Raw genomic sequence first — 25,755 nt, forward strand, 5'->3', positions numbered from 1 at the left:
ATTTAAATGCATAAGTAATTCTTTGTTGCATTTACAAAAGGCAGCATATTTCCCAGAACTTGAACTTTTGACTCTAAGTGTATGTTTAGCTGGTAAAAGTAAAACCTTGGCTATATCTATGCATAGTGACCCGCAAAAGTAACTGGTGACCCCCAGTCATTGCTGTGTCTGAGCTTTTAAAACTTTTGCTAGCATATGGACTCACCCTGTGGGGACATCATTTGGTTGTATGGATGTCTCCTTAGTTCATTGGGAAATAAACCCAGACTTTCCATTTCAATCTTAGCATCTCCTATTTTTCCTAAAATTCTATTAATATTTAAATTGGTCTTAAATTACCTCACACGAAGTAGTATGGGCAGAGGGGGGAAGAGGGTTTTGTTTGTGGTATCTTACGAAGCACTTCTGAGTTGTTTACTGAGCAAGATTAGTTTTAGTTTCTGATACCAGTAATGTTGATTTCTGATCTGAGAAATAGCTTCTTAATAGCTTCTTACCTCCTACTCTGCTAAATCATATTGACAGGAGTCCCAATAATCATGAAAATACATGGAACAGGAATACCAAAGGTGCATAGAGTTACTATAGCAGGTTAGTGTTGGATTTTCTATACCTGAAGTTTATTTCAATGAATGTGGCTAATGTATGAGATGATAAGCTACAAAATAAAGTATGAGAAGGCAAAAATGAATATTGTGAAGGAAGGAATTAATAAAATGGATGAAATTTTGCAAGGTACAATGTGTTCCAATGAATGAATTTGAACTGATGTAGGTGCTGCTAGATCTCTTTCCCTTGCAAAGGATTGCAGTGTAAGAACTTATCAGAAATAGCAAATTCTGTCACTGTTTTTTCTTATGCATGTGTAAACTGAGGCTCAAAAAGTTGCCTGTTTGGCCCAAGTTATTACAAAGCCAAGTATGAAATCTAGAGGCTTTTGTCTATCAGCCTTGCTGTACCCAGTGAGCAACATCTTGTTTCTTGAAGAAAATGAAGTAGCGGGTGATGAGAGTGCTGAGAGCTCAGTCCTGCCTTGTGGTTGTTGGTGGCATTTTCCAGAGATTTCTGGAGTAAGAGCAGGATCTATAAATCTTACCGTTATCTCATTAAAAGCAACCAAATGTTTGGGACTAGCAGATAGCAAGGCTTGAAATGCATATTGGTTTCCCTTGGAGTAAACTTGGAGCTGTTGTTGACTGTTCAAAGGGAGCCACATCCAGCTCTCCTGATTGGAAAAACATGGACAGGGAGAAAATGCCAAGACCTGTAGCTGCCTTCTGTCTCCAGCACCAGTGTCAAAACATTTTAAAACTTTAGTGTGAAATGGGGGTTTTAGAGTTTGCATCTCACTGATGTCAGTAGGAGAGCAACAAATGGACCCACCAGAGCACCTAGTGCTCGCTGTGTTCGCAAGGTTGGCGCCGAGGACCTGACCCTGCTTGCCTCTGTGTCCGTGTGTTTAAAGCTGTGCTTTTTTACAGATTTTAAATACATTTCCTGCCTTGGTTCGAAAGCTTCTTACATAGCCAGAGGTCAGACCTCCTATGTTTAAACAGAAGAAATTACATAGGTTTATGCAGTTATTTCTCATTTATTTAATGGCAAGTATGGATCAAGCTTTGTCTGAAACTTGCTATTTGCGTATCTGCCTTCTAACAGTGACTTGGAAAATCTCTTTTCAAGGATAAGTAGAGGCCTTAAAAGTGAAATTATGAAACTCAAGAGCCTAAGGACACTTGATGAGCAACATCTTTCACTTGTGACACACTAATAACAGACTGAACCCCTTGGTCTTCGGGCTGAATTTAGTGTGCTCGCTGCAGCTGTTAGTAAGCAACTGCTTGTTAAACTGTGAGGTATTTTCCTTTGAAAAGTATTTCAGTCATGCTTGTCATAAGTAGAATTTGGAAGTCATTTTAAGTAGATCCTCTTCCAGACTTGACCCAGAACTCAGGCAATGGAATGGAAAAAGCTCGTGGCCTTTCTACAGAGCTCCATTCTTGAAACAAATTGGCCTAAAAGGCTGGTTGCTGCAGAGGACTTACAGCAGGGACCTGGTGGCTGGCGCCTGCAAGGCGAAGGCAGTTGTGATGCCCAGGAATGTCAGTTGTGGAACTAGTTTGAGCAGCTTTCGGATAGCTTCGTTGTTTGTGCCGCAGAGAGCAAGGTGGCTTAGCAATGAGCAGTTTTGCCGTCACCTCCCCAAGCCCGAGTTTCAAGTTACGTTGTTCATAGACTGTCTGAAAATCACAGCCTGGGAGTTGGTGGTACAGCAGAAGTGAATGGCGGCAGGCAAACACTGCGTTTCTCGCCAGATTGGGGTACACTAGTACAACAGCTTCAGTTGCAGTTTTGGCTTGTGCTGTACTTTCTGTGTGTTCACAGGAAAGACCCTTAGTGCTCTGTCAGTAGCCAGAACAAGATCTGCCCATCTGCGTTTGACTCCTTGTGTATATAACAAAGAAGTTGCAATGTCCTGTTGTCAAGATCTGCTTTCTAAACACTCGTTTTGAGGCAAAGCAGAGGGTGCACCCCGGTTTGTGCTGGAAGTATATGCAACTCTTAACTGTGAGTGGAAACCTGTCCTTTTATGCTAATAAGCTAAAGGACTTTAGAACTTGTAAATGTCTTAGCTCAAAGCTTCCTACAACAGGCTGAGCCCTCAGGTGTGGTTAAACCAGAGAACATGTGGACAGTTAATTGCTTAGTATTGTAATTAGATAAAAGTAATATTGTAAGTTTAAAAAATAATCAAATGTTCTAGGCTGTCATCTGAGAACTGCACTCGGTGCAGTGGCTTAACCCTGCTCTTGTTAAGTGTTGGTGTAACAGAGGAGAGAACGTCACTTGGCTTGTCAGGGATGCCATGGACAAACGAACTGGACCGAGTCGGAATGATGCTGTGAAAACACTGGAAATGAAAAGCAAAAACACTGGCTTATAAAGGATCACAGGTGTAATTAATTAAAAATAAAATAAAAAATGAGAAAACAATCTTGACAAATGATTATTCCCATATGAACATGTTACTTTACAGAATCCTTTAGATAAGACATGTGAAGTTACCAGAATAATATTGACATTATTATAGTGCAGTTTAACTCCTTGTTATGTTCTTTGAACCAAAATTAGACTATGGTAGAGAATCATACTGACCCATTGGATTTGCAGTTAGGTGAGGAAGTAATTGTCAAGTGTTAAAGCTGACTGAGTGAGAGTTTTAAGTTTATACACCTCTGCTCAAATCTGTCTGCGTAAGGTAGCATCCATCTGTGTAGAGGGTTGTATTCACTTGGTAGTACTGGAAACGACATGAACAGAAGGGTGTTCAGGAAAGTGGCACCTCGAAACCGAGCCAGTTGGGTGAATCTGCAGATGTCCAATTGGAACCCCAATTAAAGGTCACATTTTATGTTTTACAAAAACCTAAGGATTTCAGTGAGTTCTGGGGAGAACTGACACTTCCAGGGCCCTGGTCTCTGGGTGGCCCATGGGAAAGTCAGGTCAAAGTAAGCAACAAAAAAATTGTTTTCAGGGGGTTCCTATGGTTTGGTGTCTTTGTTAAAAACAAATGAAACCCACTTCTTCAGTGAGGCTCCTTTCCTTATTGATTCAAGGGTGTGTTTCCAAATTGTTTTCTTTTAGCCACTTAGTACTCGGCAGCACCCAGCTTTCACCAGGTATGGGACAAAGCTGGCTGTCTCCCTGCATGTGCTCCCTGCAATGCCAGGGACACCTTTGTCTGACTGTGCTCCCACTGATGAGCGCCTGTGCAGCTCCGTGGCAGGTGAAAGCCGGACTGGCTCGAGCTCCCTGTGTGTTACGTGGTTTCCGAGCAAGGAAGTCTTGCCATTTCTCTTGTTTAAGCAGTAGTTCGTTTTCTTGTTTGCTTTTTAAAATCGTAAAATAGGGTTAATATGCTGTTGGATTGTATTATCTCATTGCTCCTGCAGTTGTAACACAGACAATATCCAGTGACTTCAGGCCGGTGGGAACAGTAGAGCTGTGCACAAAAGCAACTTGTATTAAAACCGCCAACTTTCGCTGCGTTCCCTAACACACAAGTTAGCATACGCGTGCTAAAGTACAGGGGTTCAGACAGCCAAATGACAATAGTTTTGCAATAACTCAGACCTCTAAGGCTGCCTTTTTCCATGTCTTTTCTCTCCACAGCCCTCCTGGGCCAGGTGATGATATACAGTTGGCTTCTCCCCTCGATCCTTCTGAGCAACCCTTAGCTGTTTCTGCGGTGTATGGAAATGTTGACCCTGTGGATGCTGCTGAGCTGACTGCAGCAAGGTATTGTACCGAGCCGTTGCAGCTGGAGTGGTGGAAAGCAGCTGCAAAGTCCTTGCTGATGTGGGGGGGTGGAGGACCACGGAGGTCAGCGCTAGCTAAGAAATTGCTATCGCTCTTCGTGGATGGATATATGTCTGGTATGACCAGTTGCTGATGGGTTTCCTGAGTCTGTCTGTAGTCAGGGGAGCATCTGTCAGTGGAAATCTTTATCAGAATTGAAATCTCCCTCTATCAAAACCTTCAAAGAAAGATGCCGTTTACCTTTCCCTGAGACTGAATCACTTTGGCATATAGGAGGGTCATGCCATGTGAAGGTGCAATATATGTCTTATTTTTTTAGGTGTTTATACTTTTTTTTGGATTAGTACAAGGTAACTGATCCTTTGGGCATTTTCTTTAATTTTGAGAAGTTCCTTAACAGTATAGTGCTGATTAAAAGGCATTAAAGTATCGCATCTCTGTTGGACACTGGGCTTTTTGTGTGCTTTTACTTGCACTCACAAGAGAAACTGTTGCTTTATTTGTGCTGGTGGCAGTTGAGTTGTCAGGATCTTCGGGCACATGAATTTGTCTTAACTGCCAACGGTAGAGGAAGCCTTGTAGGGTGTGTTTACCCTTCAGTCATTGTGAATTCGGTGGAGTGTAAACATACACAATATATTTAAGCTCGCATTAAATTGGTTGTCTGAAGTAGCAATAATATGCTATCAAAGGCAGAAAGGAGCTTGTGTGGTTTGCTCAATCCACCTTAAAAGCTGGGTGACTTTGCTGTTTAGCCTGTACTGGTCTTCCATCAGTCCCCAAGCTGGTTAGTTGCTAATGCTGGCTGAGTGAATGTGTTAGAAACACTTTTTCCTACAATCAGGGTAAGATCATCTAGAGAAGCTTACAGTGGGAAGCTAATGATGTGGATTTCTTCCAGTTCTTGTAAGTTATTACTCAAAGAGTTGTGTTTCTTTGTTTTTAACAAATGTAATTGGGTTACTGATGGGTTTTCGTGGATTGTGTTTTTTCTTGCTAATGGATTGTTGGCCATAGTAGCACGGCAGTTAGAAAAGAGTGAGCAGTAATTGAGGTAGAGCTGTGAGCTACTCTTTCTGAATGCAGAGGAATGAAGAAAAGGCTAACACCAGAAGTGCCAGGAAGATTTATACATGGTCTCTGGACTACAGTCTGAAATAGAAGACTCTGTTGCCCTTGGGGTAATAGTTTGCTGTTTGTAGGGAAAAAGGCACACAAGCTGTCTATGATTAAATGTCACCTTAGGAAACATTTAGGAAGAACAGTCTTAGAGTGTTTTAATTTACTGCTTCTTGTAAACCTCATGAATTCACATTGTTCACATTCTCATCTAGATCTGGAAATTCAAGTTAATTGTATTTATTATACCTTTTCTTTTGACCTTCTTCATAACTTCTGTCTTTAAAATGTTTTTACCGTTAATGTCCAAAAGTTAGTGTCGGGATTCCTTGCTTCACCCCAGTTGTGTAGGCTGCGAGTGCTGGTGCTGAGCTGTAGTTACCCCATACAGGGTGGCTGAGCCCAGTAGGGTTGAGGGCACACAGACTGCGCAGCAACCACAGGATCTGCCTCTTGTTTCCATATCCTGAACTGGAGGAAGGTGCAAGGATTTTTGCGAGGCTTCAGTGCTAAAAAGTTGCATGCTGAAAAGGGATATTCAATGTGGAAGTAGGTAGTTCTTCAGTTCCTGAAACGGAGGAAAGTGAGAGAGAAATTTACTGTGGTCAAGTGGAGTGAATCTGGCTGCAGATAGTTCTCCTATGTTTGTTGGTTTTAATTTTTTTGTTTATTTTTTTTTAAAAACTGCACCAGTCAACTCTTGTCAGTACTGTTTGGTTTTCTTACTCCTTTATTTTGCATCCTTGTTCAGCTTTAGACATAAAAGCCTACCTGTTCTCCTTGCACCCGTCTTTCCTGTCCAGGCTGTTATTGCTTGCCAGCTTCTCTGTGAGCCTTGCAGAAGTGTTCCCTGGTGTCCTGGCAGTAGAAACGCAGTGGCTTCCACATGTGCCCACCCACAGGTGCCGGTGGTTGCCAGAAGAGGGGTTAATATCAATGCAGCTGGACCCCTGCTGTAGCTCCTGTCTGAAAGCAGGCATGGTGCAACTCTCTTCCAGCACTGACAAACACTGCTGACTTCTCTGTGGTTTGGTCAGACCTAAACTGGTAACAACATAATGTTAGCAGCAAATGAAGGCAGTACTCTTAAAATGCATGGGATTATGCTCACAATGAGGATCAGTAATAGCAGGACTGGGCTTTTCTTATCCAAAGGAAGAGTCCCAGTGATGTTGTTTCATGTCATTGCCTTATCCCTCCTCTTCTGTGATGTGGAGAAGATTCTTGCCCATATAAGTAAGATGATCATATTAAAGCCACTGCTTTTTTCACATTTTATGTAGAAATACTGCAGCACTGCTTTTCAATGTGATTGCAAAAAAATTCTCTAATGCACACACAAATGATGTCACTGTGTTGATGCCTACTGATTATACCTCAGCACTAACCTCAGCACTATACTTTTGAAATGTTACCAGGGCTACTAGATGGCATGATGCTATTCCAGTCTGTCTGCAGTAAAGTACAATTATAAAGTGGTTTTCCCCCAATATATTTAGTTATTTACTAATGTGTTCCTTTTGTTTCCATGTATTTCCCCATCAGGGCTGTCACATAATGCAGATGGTGTGCACTTTGACAGGGAAAAATAATGCTGTATATAAGGTAGGGGTCAGTTTGTGCTAAATGTCTTCCAGATGGCAGTGCATAATAAGAGATCAGGTTGTCCCTCCATCTGTCCAGTCAAGAAACTGTATCTTTGTTTTGCTTCTTGAGGATGACTGTCTGCCTCTCTCCTCCCCTGCTGATAACATATTGATCAGGGACAACATGGTATCATCTGCTCAGTAAGTAGATTTTTTTTTACTGTATCTACAGAGGAGTGCCCTGAAAAGAATTAGGTAAAAAGTTCACTGGCTGTTCTGCCAAGCATTTTTGTGTAGCAATGAAACTGAAAGGCCAAGTTCACTCTGATTTGCCAGTACACGTTGCAGTAGGAGAAATTTTGGCTAGACGCATATTTCTCTCTATGCTGCAGGTGCAGAGCTGTGCAACAGGACTTCTGTTTTATATGAGAAATGCTTGGATTAGAAAGGCAGAGAAGGCAGATAAGTGCCGCGGCTGTACAAGACCGCAGCTTAGCTGGGCTCCATGGTTAGAGGTGTTAAACATTTCTGAGCAGTGTCTATCTGTTCACTGCAACTTGCTGTTTGTCTTGTGGGGAAGGAAAACCCTGTAAGCGCCTATTTAAAAATGGCAGCTTGGAAAGTACTCACTGCATGAAGTGCCTTTAGCGTCAGGCCATAGGTAACAGGCAGGGCAACCCAGTCTGGTCCCTTCCACGTGCTAAGGAAAGCTTCTGCTCTTGCATTTAATCTCCAGCTGAGGTTGCAGAGCTGCAGCATGGTGTTTAGTCCAGACCAAACAGAGCTGTCGCAGCTCTGTCACGAATACTGGAGAACGAAAGCTGTGCTAAAGCTGAGTAGGCGTTGGAAAACATGTTCCCCTACATCAGCCTCTTTGCCAGCTCCTGTTATGCAGAGGGCACATTAAGCTGTCGTAAGGGAATTTGTGATAGGTGATGTCGGATGCACTAAAAGCTGTGTCGCTTTATCTGCCAATGGACCTTTCCTGGTCACACAGTTCACAGCCTGGGGAACTGTGATGCTCTCAGGGTGTGCTCCTCAGTGTTAGCAGCACAAGCAGGCAGGAATACTCAGGGTTATCCGTATATACAGACAGTCAGAAAGTGACTTTTGAGAATTACTTGAACAGAGATGCACCTTGAAAAATGTTTGTTTTCTAATCACCTGGACTCTGCAGGATAAAGACTGGCCAATGTATAGTTTATTGTGCACTGAGAAAACTTGGCCATTTTGGTAGTATTCTTGCTACAACCATTAGAATATTACTAGTTGGAAAATAAGTTTAATGGCAAATCTGGGTTTAGTAAGAGCTGTGGAGAGGCAGAGGTTTTAATGTAGCCGCTTCATGTCTGAGCTGATACAAGTACCCTGAGTTGATAGCATGAGTTGATACCTGTACCTGAGCTGATGCAGGCTTCAGCTGGAGAGTTTAGAGTGGACACAGAGTCTGTGTTTTGGACAGGGTTGCTGTGCTGTGCTACCCTGCCTCAATTCATGCAGTCTGCACCGTTTCTGAGCTGCTCTGCTTCTGCCTTGTCCCTTGCGGCCTTATTATGCCACCAGTGGGCAGCACCCATCTGCATGTAATGCCCATGTGGTGATGGGCAATAACCAGCAGCACTATGCTGTTGCAATTCTATCTGCAAACCATACTGAAAGGTGCCAAAATGATCATGTGGCAATATTAGCCCCAGACCTGGTGTGATTAGTCTTGCAACCTACTTCTCATGCCTTGCTCAACACTCCCCTGGTACTGTGGACCCCTTGTCAGAGCAACAGCAGAGGGGAAAAGGAGTGGAGGCAGCCCCTGGTAGCCTGTCCTACAGTCTGCCCACCCATGGCACACAGGTGGATACCTCTTGGAGCTCATGGTGGAGCAAGATGTCAGAGAAAATGCAAGTACCAACTGCATCTCTTGCCATGTTCCTTTACAAGTCCGCCTGTACAAGTAAGGCAGCTGATACTTGGCAGGCGTGGTCTTCATGGGAATCCAGTACTTGATGGTTTAGATGAAGCTTGGAAAGTTGAAAGGAAATTATTTGTGGATTTTAACACAAAGAGATACTATAGCTCATAAAAATAAGCTCTGTGCTTTGTGAAGGCCAGGGAGCAGAGCTTTTCCAAAAATGCCAGTATTCTAATAGCTAGTTTTGCTTTGCAGAGAGCGTTAGGAATGACATTAGTCAAAGTGTATCTCTGAAAATTGTTTCATTTTATGTGGAAAGACTTAAAGGGGGAAGCTGAAGGGCTGTAGGTGGGCAGTGGGGCCTGTGCGAAGGGTGGCGGTGAGAGGGGAACAGGTGCTACTATAAGCAATTAACTGGGAACGTTTTATGTGTGTGTAACACAAGGTCTATACTTTTATGTGCGTTAGGTATTCTTGCTTGGCTGGGCCCTCTTGTGAATTGTTTGGGGTTTGCAATTCTTTGTTTACTCTCCAAACAGATGTTCAGCATTCACTTATTTTTAGCAGTTTACTTTTTGCTTTAAAATCTTACTTTCTCTAATCTTCGTGTGACCCTATATAGTCACATTGCCTTTGTATATGTTTGATGCTATTACTATATTAGGACAAAGACATTTTTAGCAAAGGGAAAAGTCCTTTGCATGAAAAAGGAAACATCTTGCTTTTAAATTATTATTTATTAATTTATTTTAACTTGATGTGACTTAGGAAGTCTATGTCAGCGTCAGACCAGTTTGGACAAACTGGGGAAAAGGAAGGAAGGAGTACATAAAGCAGATATAATTTCTTCTAAGAAATTATGAGTAGCTATCCCATATGGCACAAAGTGACTTCATGGATATGAGCTAATCAAGGTAAAGCACTCTCAGAAAGAGCTTTCATGATCTTGGTAGGTTAGTGGATAAACACTTTGGGAAATAACTGTTTGCATGCGTGTATGTATTGTAGCTAAAGTTAGGGATGTGATTTATGTTTGTCCTCTGTATACATGTTTCTAAAGAAAGGAACAATCTGTCCCTGAACTTTACCAACTCTTATTCAGTAACACAATTTAATCTACCGTCTACAATTACAGTATAATTACTGGAGGGGAGGGCAGAGGAAATTTGAAAAGGAATGGCTAAGATAGCTGTTTATATTTAGTTCAGGAAATCTAAAAGAAACTTCTCAGCCAAGACCTGGTTCCACCAACATTTCCTTAAACACTTGTGTCTTGGATCCCTGGAAGCAGGAGCTGGCGTGAGGGGAGGCTGTTGTGTCTGACTGCTACCCCTGGACATCTGTGTCCCTCTGGTATGTCGTAGGTGCCCTGGAAAGGACAGTGTGGTGTGACAAGATGCTTTTGAGACATGAAGTCACTGGTTATTTAGTTCCTTTCCTGTCATTAGTTTAATGAGTGTGGCCAAGAGCAGGGGGAGTAGTGTGGTTACCAGTCTGCTTAAAGTGAGGGAGAATGCGCGTGAGCTTCTTGTGGGGTGATCTTTTGGATACATGGGTGATTTACACTCTTAAAAATCATGAGAAGGCTCAGGAGAGAAGTGTTTTATTTGTGCTGCTGTTGAAAGCTTTTTTTTCTAATTTGGGTTTTGCTTAAGAAAACAGAAAGTTAAGGGAGCTGTAATGGTGCATTCTGCTCTAGTCTGCCTTGAGGAGAGGGAATGGCAAGACTACCCTCCCCTGCATGCCAGGGATTTAGGCAGATGGCAGTTTCCTCATGTACTCTGGTCAGTGTCTGTGTGCAAGAACTCCTCTTCTGCAGGGACCAGGAGCAGGCATGCCTCTTCGTAGTGCCCCACAGTTCATTTCCTTGCTATGAAGAAACTCGGTCTTTCCAATCTGTATTTACGTGCTCTGGAAATCATTACATGACTGTCGTGCTTCTGAGCTTGGGTCTTGTGGGGCTTTGCTGAGCAGAGGGACTTGTAGGAATTAACAAATACAGCAGTATTACAGTCCTGTAATCTTGAACATTCATGTCATGAGTTCAGGGATTATTGTGCTTTTAGTTTTACAGCATAGGGAGAGCTTTTAAAGTAAGTGAATTTTTTAGTCCTGGATTTTAGTTTTTTCTAAAAGACAAGTCACTTAGTTGAATGTTTGTATTGTACACTGACGAGAAAGGGCTGTGTGAGAACTGCAAAGTAGTCATTAGTGGTTTATTTATTTTGCTAATTTCATGTACAGTTAAATTCCTCTGGCAGTTATTGTTATGGTCTATAAGACCTATCGAAACTTTGCAGTATTACTGGTTATGTGGTCATCTGAGAAATTAAGTGAAATAGGGTTTGTAGGAAGAAGTAATTTGTGGGAGGTGGGAGGGAGATGGAATTGGGAAGGGCAGAATGTGCTCCTTAGAGCTGCTTAGTTTAGATCCAGCCAAAGTTCATCTTTTAAGGAGACTTGACTAAAGCTTCATGGGCACTTCTGAAATTTGTCATCTGATTTTTAATAATTGTTTTGCAGCACTTCCAAGCCTGATAGCTGCAAAGAAGTTGATAACCTTGTTTCTGAGGATGTACCTTTGGCTGCGGCCCCTGGTGATGGCGTAGAACTGCCTGCTCAAGAAACTGAAGGTTTCACAAGGGAAAAAAAGAGGTATTGTGCAATGTTTTTCATACATTACAATAAATTTCCATGTCTGTACATCCTTTGCTTAAGAAAACATAACTAGTGTGGAAGAGGTTGAATAACTTTAACAGGCGTTTTGTCTAAGTTATATGAACATTTTGTTGCTGGATTTTGAAACCAAATGGTAGACTATCAAGACCTGCTTACTCCAGAATATTTACTCCAAAAGACCAGAAGAGGGAGCTTGGACTACACTGGTTATTACTATGCTGATCTTTCCTACTATTTTTAAATTAATAAATTTTTAGGGTTTTTCCAAAATATTTTCCTTTCTTGAAGTTCAAGTTTGGGTTTGTTTTGGTTTGGGTTTTTGTTTGTTTGTTTGTTTGTTTGGGGGAGGGGGCGTTGGTGAAACTGTGCAAGATGAGGTCATATTCAAGAGGACTGTTTTACTCATTCCTCTTCAGGTGCTGCCAGCATCTTCCCCACCCCACACTACTGATTTCCATTGTAGTTGTCAGTACTGAAGGAAGAAGTTTAGCTTGGTTTTGTTGTTGCTGAAGAAATGTTGAATTATCTTGATTTCAAAGTGTTTCTCTCCTTCAGACTTGCATTGAATTGGTGCCATAATGTTAGATAGATGGCCTAGGGCATTTTTGCTTGCAAAACCCCCAAACTGAGTCCTCCCATCTCAAATATAGTCAAGATGAGGCATGTGCTTGGATATTCATGTCAGAGCTTCAGATGACGCCTGTCTTGTGGGTGATTAACCAGTATGCTGTTGTGGCTCAGCAGTAAAGGCATGCCCTTATTGTGACATCTATTAATGGAAAAGGTCACAGCACAGCTGAGAATATTAAATGGGCACTCCCTGGAGAATACTGTTTTCCACCCCACAAATACAGATTGGCAGCTTGTGACAAGTACGATACAAGACAGGAGATACCACAGGAAATACAGTTATTCCATTAAAGCTCTGTTCAGAAATGTTAAAAAAATGCTGCTGTCAGCAGGAGGATACTCTGAATCACGCGTGAAAACGTAAACAATAGATATGTGCGGTGGGTTGACCCTGGCTGGATGCCTGGTGCCCACCAAAGCCGCTCTATCACTGCCCTCCTCAGCTGGACAGGGGAGAGACAATACAATGAAAGGCTGGGGGGTCGAGATAAGGACAGGGACAGGTCACTCACCAATTACTGTCAAAACAGACTTGACTTGGGGAAATTAGTTTAATTTATTACTAATCAAATCGGAGTAGGATAATGAGAAATAAAACCAAATCTTAAAACACCTTTCCCCCAACCCTCCCTTCTTCCCGGGTACAGCTTTACTCCTGAATTCTCTCCCTACCCCCACCAGCGGCGCAGGGGGATGGGAAATGGGGGTTGTGGTCAGTTCATCACACGTTGTCTCTGCCGCTCCTTCCTCCTCAAGGGGAGGACTCCTCACTCTTACCCTGCTCCACCGTGGGGTCCCTCCCACGGGAGTCAGTCCTCCACCAACTTCTCCAGCATGAGTCCTTCCCATGGGCTGCATTTCTTCACGAACTTCTCCAATGTGAGCCCTTCCCACGGCGTGCAGTCCTTCAGGCACAGACTGCTCCAGCGTGGGTCCCCTGTGGGGTCACAAGTCCTGCCAGCAAACCTGCGCCAGCGTGGGCTCCTCTCTCCATGGGGCCACAGGTCCTGCCAGGAGCCTGCTCCAGCGTGGGCTTCACATAGGGTCACAGCCTCCTTTGGGCATCCCCCTGCTCCGGTGTGGGGTCCTCCCCGGGCTGCAGGTGGAGATCTGATCCCCCATGGACCTTCCTGGGCTGCAGGGGGACAGCCTGCCTCACCGTGGACTTCCCAATGGGCTGCAGGGGAATCTCTGCTCCGGCGCCTGGAGCATCTCCTCCCCTCCTTCTGCACTGACCTGGGGGTCTGCAAGGCTGGGGCTCTCACATCTTCTCACTCCTCTCTCTGGCTGCATTTCCTGTGCCACAGAAACTTTTTCTCCTTTTTAAATACTCTCTCCCAGAGGCGCTACCACTATCGCTGATGGGCTCAGCCTTGGCCCAGTAGCAGGTCTGTCTTGGAGCCAGTTGGCATTGGCTCTGTCAGACATAGGGGAAGCCAGTCCCGTAGCCCCCCTGGTACCATGCAAACCCAATACAATGTGTTTCGCTATTCAGAAAACCATCCACAGTATAATATCTAGGAAAGATGTTGGTTGACTATTTTCTAAAGTTCTGATTATTTTGATCAGAAAATGGTGTCCTCGCCTCTACTGTATGAGCTTGGTGTAACAGGCCAAGTGTTCTGTGTAATGTTCCTCCATGATACTGGACCCATGCTTTTTAACCTGTGTATAGTTGGTGCGGAACAGAAATGCTCGAAAGTCTGTTTTGCACCAGTATGCAAGTTCTGTAATCTGGAGAGAATTTTCTGAATGAAGGGTAGATACCATGGCCATTCTCTAAAAATGGAGAGAAATGGTCAGGTGAGATTGTAAGTTAGAAAGTATTGACCCCAAGATGTTGGCTCTTTCCAGAGAATCGTCCAAAATTGTTTGAACTTTATGGATACCCTGGACTGAATTTCACATTCTGTGAGTGCTTTAGTGTAGTCACAGATGACAATTGTTTACAAATCCAAATTGAAACCACCAAAACACATGGTGATTTTTTATTCCTTTTCACTAGAATTCAGCATCAAAGAGAGGAGTAATAATTTTAGAACTCTGCAGACAAGTGGAACTGCTGTGCTCACATATTTAGATTGGCTTGTGCCTCTCAAGTTTCTGTTTGGTTTTGATAGTGATGTAGTGTGTTTAATAATGTAAATGTCTATGTGTGCATAAGAATCTCTTGGATGGGGTAAACAATGGTGTAATTAAATACTATTAGTAGAACTGCTTAATGCAGAATCAAAATCCAGCCTAGGATGTCAGTAACAAAATGTACGCTGGCAAGCATCCTTGTTACGCCTTGAGAATAGCAGTCTTATCACCCACAGCCTTCTTTCTCTAAAGCTGAACTTGTGTGTTTGTTCTTTTTGTAACATGAACACAGACTTTCACAGATCTTAATGGAAATTAAGACATATACAGAGGTGAAAATTAGAGATATCTGTGGGACGAAAGATAATTCTTGCATCCTCTTGAAAAGGAAATACATTACTGTCCAAATAGCTCTTTGCTGTTACAAGCAGCCCCTTATGTAAATACTTCTTGGACTGTCTTGCATTTTTATGTGATTCATGTGTATCAAGTCAAATCAGCCATGGAAAATAATAGCATGCAAATTGGGTTATGTTTCACTTTGTCACATTTATGGCAATTGCCTGGATGGCAAGGTGCTAAACTTCTGCAAATGCTGCGCCACTGCACAATTTTCTGCAAAATGGATCCTTGAGGCATTTTGATCTCCTCTGTGATTATGATGGTCACGTTATGAACTGCATCACAGACACTTCATAATTTGGGAGAAGTGCTGAAATATTGCTAGTAAGTGTAACTTGTCCTTTATGGAAGCCCTACAGATAGGAAAGGCTCTGAAGAGCTGATCCATCCCTTTGATTGTCCTATAAGGAAGAGAGATGAGTATAATCCATTCTGTAGAGCAAAAAGCAAATGCTGTCTTTGTGCATGTCCTCACCTGTAGCCTCACTACCTGCTTTGAAAGCTATACCTGTGATGATAAATGTGGCTAATGTGATTGGAGAGGTGAATCCTCCTTGTTGTTTTCTTTCAAAAAAGTTTTCTTTCAAAAACAAAGCAGACTGGAGTCAGATCATTTTGAGAGACTCTGCATGGATAGGGAACTTCTGCTGATCTCTGAATCTCTGAAATGAAATACACATCTCTGTCTTACTTAATTTTCCTGAAATGAGCCTGGAACCAATTGGAAGCACAGCAACAAATCTTCTGTCAAAAGCAAAAAGTCACAACAGTCTTTGCAGAAAGCTCTGCTTTCTGTGTTGTTCATTTCCAAAAGGTGGTTTCATAATAATTCCCTGGGAGGAAGCAAAACTGAATGATTGGTGTCACACAGAAAAACAGGATAAGCTTTATGACTTCTAGGTTTTATTTGCTTGGTCACATGTTGAAAACAAGTTTTCTCCTTTTGCCCACCTTTGGAGAGGCTTAGTGTAAAACTAAGTAAAGAAAAATCAATGTATTGCCTTCATTTATGACCAATAGTGATAATCCTAGACTGAGTTGCTTTTAATGATGTAATCAAAATCAAGAAGGGATTAAATGGGGTTCAAAAACACAAGGCTTTTTTCCTTGAGTGAATTTAACCCTTTTGAAAGGGATGTGTCATTACTCGAAGTTTACAAGTGCACTGAACAAGGAAGAAATGGGAAATACAAGTGAGGGGTACAAATGCAGTCTGAAAGCCTCGTCTCCAAAGTCGGTGGGTTTGAGGTTTGGTTTTCTGTGGGGCTGGGGGAGCTTATTTGGTGGGGGGGGAGTGATTTGGGTTTTTTTACATGTGTTATATGAACTGGATAGTAGTATACTTCTAATGTGTGTCTGGATTGTCTGTTGCACAAGTGAATTGATGGGTTTTTTACAATAGCAACAGCATGAAGGCATTGAAATGAAGTTGCTTAGGTCCTGGAAACTAAAACCCAAGGATCTTCTTGAGGCTTTGTGGCTGATATCCCCAAAAGCATTTACCATCTTCTGAAGCACAACAGAAGAAATAGATACCTTCCATGTAATCAGCCAGTCTGCAGCAAATGGACGGGAATGAGCCACAGTCCTGCTCTTCATTCATTTCCTCCATTCCAGGTTTTTAAAAGAGATTGTGTCTGCTGAGTGATGCGTTCAGAACTGCTCAGCCCCAGGCAGGAGGATGCTTTGTGTTGCTCAGTGTGGATCTCTCCAGCCTATTACTGAGTAATGGCATCAAATCCTGGCATGTCTGCTATGTTTCAAGCCAAAAATGTTGCAGAGTAAGTGCATTTTCTTGTAGCTGATTGTGGGACTGGTATGGTGGGGTCCCCAGACTAGGGACTGGATCCTGCAGACTTCTTGGTGAACCCATGGTGGGGGCGGGTGGACACGACACGACAGTTCTGTGTGTGATGGGTAGGGTGCCTGGGGACCCCCATGTTGTGTGCTGGCAGAGGACAGCTTTCATAAAACAGCAGCAATTCGACAAATAGCTTCCAGTAACTGCATTTTTAAAAGTCACAGCATTAATGGATGCCTGACAGAAGTGGGAAATTTCACCGGTTTTCTAACCATATCTTTGTTCAGAATTTGGACTCTCTAGGGTATGTTCTACCTGCATATTTATGCTCAAAGAGAGCAATTATTTGTGTGTGTTGTAAAGCTTCATTCTGTATGTGGCAGTGGACAAAAGGGCGATGGTAGCCCTCTGTTTGCTTGTTATTACTGTGTATTTTACAGGTTCCCTCAGGCGATATATGGTAATTTCCTTGCTGCTAGAGTAGGTTCAGCAGCTTGAAAATGAATATATCATTACACTAATTAATCCATCCACAAGGAATTTCAGAATAGCATTAAACATCTTGCATCAACCCTACAAAACTGGCAGTACAGATTCAAGGCAGAGATAATACACCTGGCTTGGGTTGCAGTTCCCTGGCACTGTGGCACGCATGATGACAGCTCCAAGGGCACTGGAGGAGTCTGGCACTGCCAGGAGGGTGGAGGACTTGCAGGGAATCACCTAGAGCAGGTAATGCATGGGTTAAAACTGTGGAGTCAGGTGTATTTTGTATTTCTCAATAATCAATGTTATGCTTAAATATGGCCCGCACTTTTGGGGCACTCTACCCCAAATGCTAAATCTTGTAAAAACAAAGGCAAAAATAAACCCCTGAAAAATACCTAAAATACTACAAGCCAATTTTCTGTTAACTCTTTTGAAATCAAATTGAAGCTGTAAGCTAACTTCTTTAAGAAGTTACCCAGTCATCATTTGACCACTCATCCTTGGCAGTCGCAGCAAAGACTTTCACCAGATGGGAATACTGTTCTTGTCTGATTTCTTCATCCTGCATTTTCATAATCTAATTCTTCACATAGGCCCTGAGGGCAAGAGACCTTTGGATTCTGCCTCCTGAAATCTCCTGCAATAAGGTGGCCCTGGACAGTGTTATTTGCACTGATCTTGTCAGCTGAGGGCAGGTGCATGAAAGCCCTTAAAAATGTCAGTCCCCTCCTGGCGTTATGCAGCTCCTTTCCTAACAAGCCTGGCTCCGGTTGTCTTGGGGATCTTTACACCTCAGGATGCTTAAAGGCTTAGAAAGAAGCATAGAAGCAGGAAAAGATCCCATGGTCCATGATGGTGGTTTTGCAACTCCGGTGCATGGAAATGCCAAAAAAACTTTGGGCATTTAGCTCATGGATGTGGTCTGCAGAGGCATATTCAGCAGTAAAACAAACTGCCTCCTTTGGTGTGGTTATGCTTGTGGTCCCACTCTGAAGGCTGGGCCAGAAATCTGGAAAACGGGGGTTTAAAGTTTTGTTTGTGATCCAGTGAATTCAGGCCTTGTTCATACAGTAGTAGCATGATACAAATGGAATACAAAATTGAAGTGTCTGTGCCTCAGCAGGAGGGGAAAGCGAAGGAGGAAATGACAGGCCAGAGGCTGCACAAAATGATGTGGGATGAAGAGCTTTCTGTAGGGGTTTGGCTGCCTTTGAGCCTTAAACGTAGGTCTGCTCTGGAGATCTGTGTTGTAGACAGACCCCCTTGTTCCTTCCGTGAAATCTCTGCACGGCCACCATGGAGGCTTCCACGCTTGAGGGTGTGCTCAGCTCTTGGAAACCCAATCTCCCTGTTTGTGTGGCTTCTTAATTTCATAAAATGCTTTTGTACACGGAATCTTCTGGTGTGTTTAGTTCTCACGTTACTGATTGTAATTCACTGCCGACCTCTGAAAGACTGTAGCCCCCCTGGCATCCTGAATAGCACCGTGCAGAGGCCCCTTTTGTTATCTTTGCAGTGGGTTTCCCATGCGAGAAATTTCAATAACTAAGCAGGCATCTTGGTTATTCATAACTCTTAATGCCATTAATCTCACTTGCAATTTAGATTAAGTAGTGACCTTTGCAACCAAACAGTGATCAATGGGAGTGGGGGGCACAGTTATTTATTTTTTTTTATTTTTTTTTAATTTCTATTTTATTTTTATTTTTTTATTTTTATTTCTATTTTATTTTTATTTTTTTTACAGACCCATTCCACTGTTTTCTTCCTTTGAGTTGCAGTATCCATTCTGGGTGCATCATCACTGGTCACTCCATTTTTTCTTTGACTTGTCAGATGGAAATATTCTGCAAGTGTGCTCAGGCTTAAAATTCTGAGACAGTGGGGTTTTTTTTCAAGAGCTAACAATGTATCAATGCAAATAAAGCCTTCTCACCCTGTTAATTTAGATAAGTGGTGCAGCAGGCAATGTCTTTATCAAGGTATTTACTCTGTAAGAGTATGTTAAATCTCTGAAGCTTTACACCTAGTATCTCCTCATGTTATTTTGTGGTGTATTGTTTTATATCACAGTAACATAGATAAGGCTGTGTTATGCAAGGTATTGTACAGAGGCAATTGAATGAATTCTTTTATTTTTCTTGAAGTCAATATTGAAATCCCACTGATTTAACACTCTCTAATTATTTTATTGCTCATATTTCATTTACACTCTCTAGTCATGAATCAGTACCCCACTCTAAGCCCATTAAAAAAACCAAGAAATATCTCCAAAAAACCCCAAACCCAACAAGATTGTGGTCTCAATCTGAACGTCTGTCATTCTTACTTTAGGGCTGAATTTCTGATTTATCTGTACTGGAGTGGCATCAAATTAGGGACAACTGGATCTTTGAAGGATGGTGATGAATGTGCCTTTAAATTGCTAATTATAGACTATAATCATATCTTAATTATACTGTGGACATGAACTTTACTAAATGCCTATTTATTAGGCACTACTAAAGCATAGGTGTTACAATTTATTTTAACACTTTACTGTTTTTTGCCAGTAAACCAAAATGGGATAAATTTGTTGCATATTTCAGGTAACTTTTCATATTTACTCTTTCATTTGTAGCACAAAGTTGCCCCATAAACCTAAGAGAGAAAAAGAAAGAAATGTGTTTTCTTCCACTGCTGTTGCTACCTGATAGCAGCAGCAAGAGGTCATTCCTCTCTTTGACAATTTGCATGGCTCTCCCAGAGGTGGCATTTGCTTAGGTTTTCTCTTTGACATATCATCTTTCAAAATAACAAAGATTTTTAATTTTGAATGGTGGTCTATTCACATGCAATACTGTGGCTATTCCTGAAAGCAAAAAACCCATTAGAATCCCACCTGTGGGGAGAGAGAGATTGAAGGGGTTAGGGTTGCTTTCTGTGCTTAGGTGTGACTTTCTGAAGGATTTGATGGCAGTACCAGTGCTAAGTACTGCCACTGTCCCTGTCTCGCAGGAGTGCAGGCAGTGAGCTGGATTGTGGAATGACCAGGCTGGAAAAACAAATGCAAGATCACTGTGGTCTTGCAAAGATTTTTGCTGGTACGTCTCTGGGTGTAACGCAAGAGTAGAGTTAACTGGATAAAATAAAGAACAAAGTGAAGGGTAGCAAATGCCTTCTAGCATTCAACCGGCAGCCTCAGCAGCTCATTGCTTGAAGAGGTCTTTTAAGTGATTTTCCTCAAGGCAAGGGCAAATTATAAGATAGATCCTCTCTTGGTCACTTTTGAGAGGGAGGTAAGTCTAAGGAGCAAAAATCTGTCTGCAGGAGTAAGAGAGATTTGGAGAATAAATAAAGAAAAAAAAAGAAATCCTAAATGTCCCAGGACTGAAAAAATGAATGGTGAGTAAATTAGCACAGGAATATGAGTAACATGTCTAGAGCCATGTATTTTTGTGCAGCCTATAATAAAGAATGCTTGAATTCTTTAAAAGCCTGTAAAACTGCTTACTGTATAACCTTCAGAAAGATGAACGCCAAACATTGAGTGCCCGCATGGTTGAAAACAGTCTGCTTGACCTTCTCTGTAACACAAGGATCAACACTGGTCCTGGGAGACCTGTATTTCTGGGAAGGACTTAGCAGATGGAGCCTGTGTTTAGACGGCGTATCAGCAAAGGTCAAGGAGGGCTGGTGCTCCTGGAAGGGTTTTGGAGTACAGGAGTCTTCAGCCTTGGGTGTCCTAAAAAGGCTGTCACCACTGCACTTCAAACCATGTCAATGCTTTTATGTGCTAATGTGTTCTCGAAAGTACAGCCAGCCTCCCGGAGGCACTGGTTTGCCTTGCAACTGTGTCTATACAGAACAGTGTTGGGTTTTTTTGAGCAGTTTGGTCCTTTTAGTTCTTTAGGAAAGATGTTGCTCTTTCTTAGCAGTCTGATGTTGTGGATGCCCTAGCCATGAGCCCTTTGATACCAGGCAGCCTACAAATAAGGGAGTCCTTGCGGTGAAAACTTCTGCATTCAAATCTTTGGGATGCAAAGGCAGTATCATCTAAATTAAAAAAATAATAATAATGGGGAAGGGGTATGTTTAAACAATAATATCTCCTTTTTTAATATTTTCCCATCTTTTTGCTTGTTTGGTTTTTGTAGACAGTACTGATCCTCCGAGCTTTGGCAGCAGCCTTCAGGATACCAGAGAAACCTTTTTTGTTATTGGGATGTTTGGGTTTGCTCTGTCTATGCAGTTTGCTTTATATGGTGCTCGTTCTGCACAGTACCTCAGTAATACATTGCAGCTAGGAGGTATAGCTTAATATTCACCCACTCTTTCCCAAGAGGGACAGATGAATGAGGGAGGGTTTTCTTTCAGTAGGCTCTTTGATGTTTCCATGTGTGTATGTGTGGTCATGTTTATAACTGGCGTAAATGCCTAGCACGATGGACAATGAAGCCAAGAGCAAAGAAACAGAACATAAATTTCGGTATATCATAAACCTTATCACAGTCCCGTACAGCACTGTTTTGTGATGGAAGCCAAAAATTTCAAATTGGGTGCAAGTGACCCAAGTCTGAATTTATATATAAACATGAAATGTAATAAGACCAAATATTTAGGAGCCTGCACAGCGTTTTAAACAACTAACCAATAGACATCAAGATACAATAAAACATTAGTTTAGTGTGTAGGCCAAAATATGGCTCTTGCTTAAATGGATGAAACAGATGGGAAGAGAAAATGATAAATTTTGAAGGATGGTACTGAATAGTTAAATAGTCCTTTCCAGCAGTGGGATCACAATAAGTTGTTACATGGCTGTTCATCCCTAGGCTGAAATGCCTAGGGCATCTTTAAGTCCTTTGAAGACACAGTGGGATTTTTTAAATTATTTTTGTCTTTTTGAGCTACATCTGTGTGTTTTTCAGGTTCCAGAGAAGTTCTTGCAAAATGTACTTATAGTGTCAACACGGTTCTTATATTTTTAAAAGCCAGCACTAAATTTAGTACTAAATTGATGCTTTTTGGCAGGCCCAGACAATGGATTGGGGCCAGGCAGGAGAGGGAGAGCTTCCCTCTCATCCAAGGTCTTCTTTACCGTTCAGGGCAGGCTGCAGGGAAAACTTTCCAATGCTGCTGATCACACCACGTTTGTGTTCAGACTCGAGGTCTATCAGACGCTGTGCTTCTGCCCCGCAGAGAAATCAAGGGCCAGAGCTAGCTTTGCAAGCTTACTGCTGTAGTTGCATGATGCTTAATTACATGTCCCCTCTCTCTGAAGTGCAAGAAGTGAAATGAGTGACATGATCCTCTGAGTGTCTAGAGTAGTTTAAAGAATACGTGGGTTTAGGTGAATGTAGCAACAAGCAAAATGACAGATCTTCTCCAAACCTCAACCTAGGCTTGGTCCACAGACAGCTTTGTAGTGTAACACATTTTATGGCCAAATCAGAAGTAAATCTACAGTCTGGCTTCTTGCGCAGTGTTGATCAGAGACTGCAGTCTATTATTTGTTACACTTGTGTACCTTACTCAGCAAACACTTTCAAGTCCAAGGCTCGGTTATAGCACATCTTTTCTTGAAAGATTTCACAGTCTGGTGTTTTAAAATTATTAAATGTGTTCCCTCCCCATGAGGTAACTGTAGTCACTATTAGGAATTTGATTGTAAAGGTTGATTTGATTTTGTTTTCCTAATTTTAGTTTCTCTCATTTTATCTTGTTGATGTAGTACTTGGTCAGAACTGCCACTGCTTTCAAGCATGTAACTTCTCTTTGTGCATGTGCCTTTGGGTGTAATGGACTGAGTTCCTTCATTTTTGGTCTGAAACCTTCTTCTAAGGCTCCAAGCAGCTCTCTTCTGGCCAGTCAATGAAGTATTGACACTGAACTGACAGTAGCGCATCCATCAAGGTCTCACTAGTGTTATAGCCCGTGTTCTTTTTTTACTGGTGCTCCAGTTCACACTACTGTAATTAAGCTGCTTGGAAGGTTATTTTTCAAAGAGAAGAGTTAAATCCTGTCCCCTTTATAAGCAGGAGCAGCATAGAGGTAGTGAGCTGTCCTCGTGGTGAATCTCTGAGCCGTGCCGTGAGCTGTGCACATGAAAAGGAGTGAGACAGAGGGCAGAAGGAGGCAATACCTTGTCTGTGACACCCCTCATGATAGACCAGAGCACCGTGCTAACCTGGACAGTACATGCAAAGAGACCAGGGGCATAGTGGGGCTTGAAAGGCTGAAGCCCTTGATCCTGCAGACCGTCAGTGAACATGTTAGCCAAGACCCGCAATTTCTAGTGGAACTCAAATGTCTGTTGCATGGAAGTGTTGGGGAATGGGACAAAAACTTTCTCCACTATACAGCTCCTGAAAGGACCATGCTGCCTCAGAGTAGGATTCAGTCCAAGCCTTTTTTTTATTGGGCCTTTGTTTATTTAATAGAGGTACATGTGAAACTTTAGGGAGTTGACACAGGCTTTTTAAGTGTATTCTTTACACTTGTTAGGAAGATGCGACAGTATTCCCGTTTTCCCCACTGGCAGGACAAACTGTGCCTGTGTTCTTCCTCTTGGCCTCCAGGTACCTGCTAGGGCTTTACTTTCTCAACATGGTGTTTGCCTTTCTAAGGAAATTTTTTTTCCTTAGTGTCTTCCTTTTCTCTGTAACAAATGAAATCCAGCAGGGAGCTCTTATGATACTCAAAAGACCAGTCCTCTGTAGTTCAGTATAGATACCACATGCAAAACTAAAGCTGAGCTGTAACCTCAACTTAATAGGGTCTCTGAATACAGCCGTGTAATTCATTTCCCATATTGGATGGAAGTACTGGAGTTATTAACGATTTCAAATCTACTGCCAGAGTGTAAATGGGACTTTTCATGCACTTTCTTCACATTTTGTCTTTTACTTACTTGGGAATGCTCCTGACAAGTGTATACCTGACATTATGTTAAAATTTTGCACACTGAGTTGTGTTTTTACTTGGTTCTGCTGATTTGCTGTTACTAACAAAGTTGTCCAGTTCATGGTGTTTTATGCTTATCCTGGTAAATGTCTGGTGAAGTAAATACTGCCGTAAAAGGGCTAAAAAGCAGCCTGTATTCTCTAGCACAGAAGAAGTGCAAACCTGTCAAGTGACAGTGTCCTGTATTTTCAGCTCTTGGTCTGAGAGTTGTAGAGTTGTGACGGTGCCTGGGATGAGTTTGCTTCCTTATCTCTTGTGCAGTGACGGCTGGAAATGGCTGTTCGGGCAGGTCAGGCTGCCCAAGTAGTGAAAGCCTTCCCCTGGGAGCTGGCAAATACAGAGAAGGTGTGGTGAGCTGCCACCACCTTGACAAGGGAGCATCAGAGCTGGGCTCTGCTGCAGAGCTTGGGGGTTAAGCGTGGCTCAGGCATCCAGCTGGGCACCAGAAATTCTGAAGCTTGGTCCCTGAGGGAGGCAGTGCTGCTGCTTCTCTGGGGGACTTGAGACAAGTGTTGAGCAATGAGACACTAGAAATGAGGGTTTGGCTTTCACCAGAAACGAAACAACCCCAAAATTGTAACTTGCTTGGAAGTTTGTGGCTAAACAAAGTCCTGGCTCACTAGCTCTTCCCCTTAGTTTAAAAAAATATATAGAGAAAAAAAGGCACATTTATTTTGATGCTGTTCATAAAACAGAATTTCATTTTAGGCAGTCTCTGGAAACGAAATGTGCTTTGTGTTCACTAAGCATCTTTGTTTCTTCTTATCCCAAGAACAATTTATTGTGGGTGCACCCAGAGAGACAGAACCTTGCACATGTATACAGCAGTCCTTGTTTCTGTAAAGCATGCAAACCCTACTGGATTTCCATTTTTGCAAGCAGAGAAGAAAAAAGCAGGAGCTGTTTAAGGTGTCAGCCTAGTGAGGCCTGCACTGATACATGAAAGCCATGCTGTGGTAGGTGCTTGGAAGTTAGTATGTTTTAATATTTCTGTTAAATTTATCTGATCCTTTTGACCTCTCTGCCCTGTCATGTATCCAGAATTGGTACATAGCTTCCAGCCATTTGTGTCCCTAGAGTTTCATTCCTAATATAGACGGTAGTGCAACTGATTTTTTTTTTTGCTCCTTTAGTGATGCGAAACCTAACTTGTATGTGGAGCATCTGTTATTTGCTAAAGACAGTGATGTGGAGAGTGATGGTGCCCAGCCCTTTCAGCTTGTTATGCACATGAATTCCCAGTACTCTGGTACTTCCACAATGGCAAAAGGATAAGCTTATTCATAAGGTTTGGAATGCTGTTTGCTTGGGCTTGTGCTATTGGGCTAAAAGATCTTCACCACTAATCACATCAGTATTAGATGACAAGCATCCCCACGGCTCTCCACCTCGTCGTCCAGCAAGGGGGTCTGTGCAGACAGAAGCAAAATGGTTAAGTGCACCAATCTGTTGGATGGAGCTGCGCCGGGTAGGGTCCGATCCCACATTGGCTTGTTTACCTTGGCTGCTCATATTCTCCCTACGTTCCTCATGGAAGATTCCATTTTTTGCAAGAGGGATGAGCTCGATTGTTTAAATGGAAAAAAGCAGCCGTTCTGCTTATTAATCCTCTTTGCAATCATCCCGATATGCACAACTTGCCTGTTATTAGAGGGAAATGTATGCATGGCATCCAGTGCACACATGCATTTGCATTTCAAATCAGCTGAGTCAACACAATATAATGGTCCTGCCTGTAGGTCCTTAGGGAGCCACAGTAGCTGACAATGTGTGCTTAAAGGGAGGGTCTGCTTTTC

General features: G+C 42.4%; 1 protein-coding gene across 5 annotated transcripts in view; it reads left to right on the forward strand.

The window, feature by feature from the left end:
- The window catches only part of TACC2 (transforming acidic coiled-coil containing protein 2), a 148,962-nt gene that overhangs the window by 59,223 nt on the left and 63,984 nt on the right, over nucleotides 1-25,755 (forward strand). For all 5 annotated transcript variants that reach the window (XM_075026544.1, XM_075026548.1, XM_075026545.1 and 2 more), the window contains 2 exons: nucleotides 4,174-4,299; nucleotides 11,455-11,586. In XM_075026544.1, the coding sequence (XP_074882645.1) occupies nucleotides 4,174-4,299; nucleotides 11,455-11,586 (258 nt within the window). The remainder of the gene's footprint in view (nucleotides 1-4,173; nucleotides 4,300-11,454; nucleotides 11,587-25,755) is intronic.

This window comes from Buteo buteo, chromosome 4 (assembly GCF_964188355.1).
Source record: "Buteo buteo chromosome 4, bButBut1.hap1.1, whole genome shotgun sequence".
NCBI lineage: Eukaryota > Metazoa > Chordata > Aves > Accipitriformes > Accipitridae > Buteo > Buteo buteo.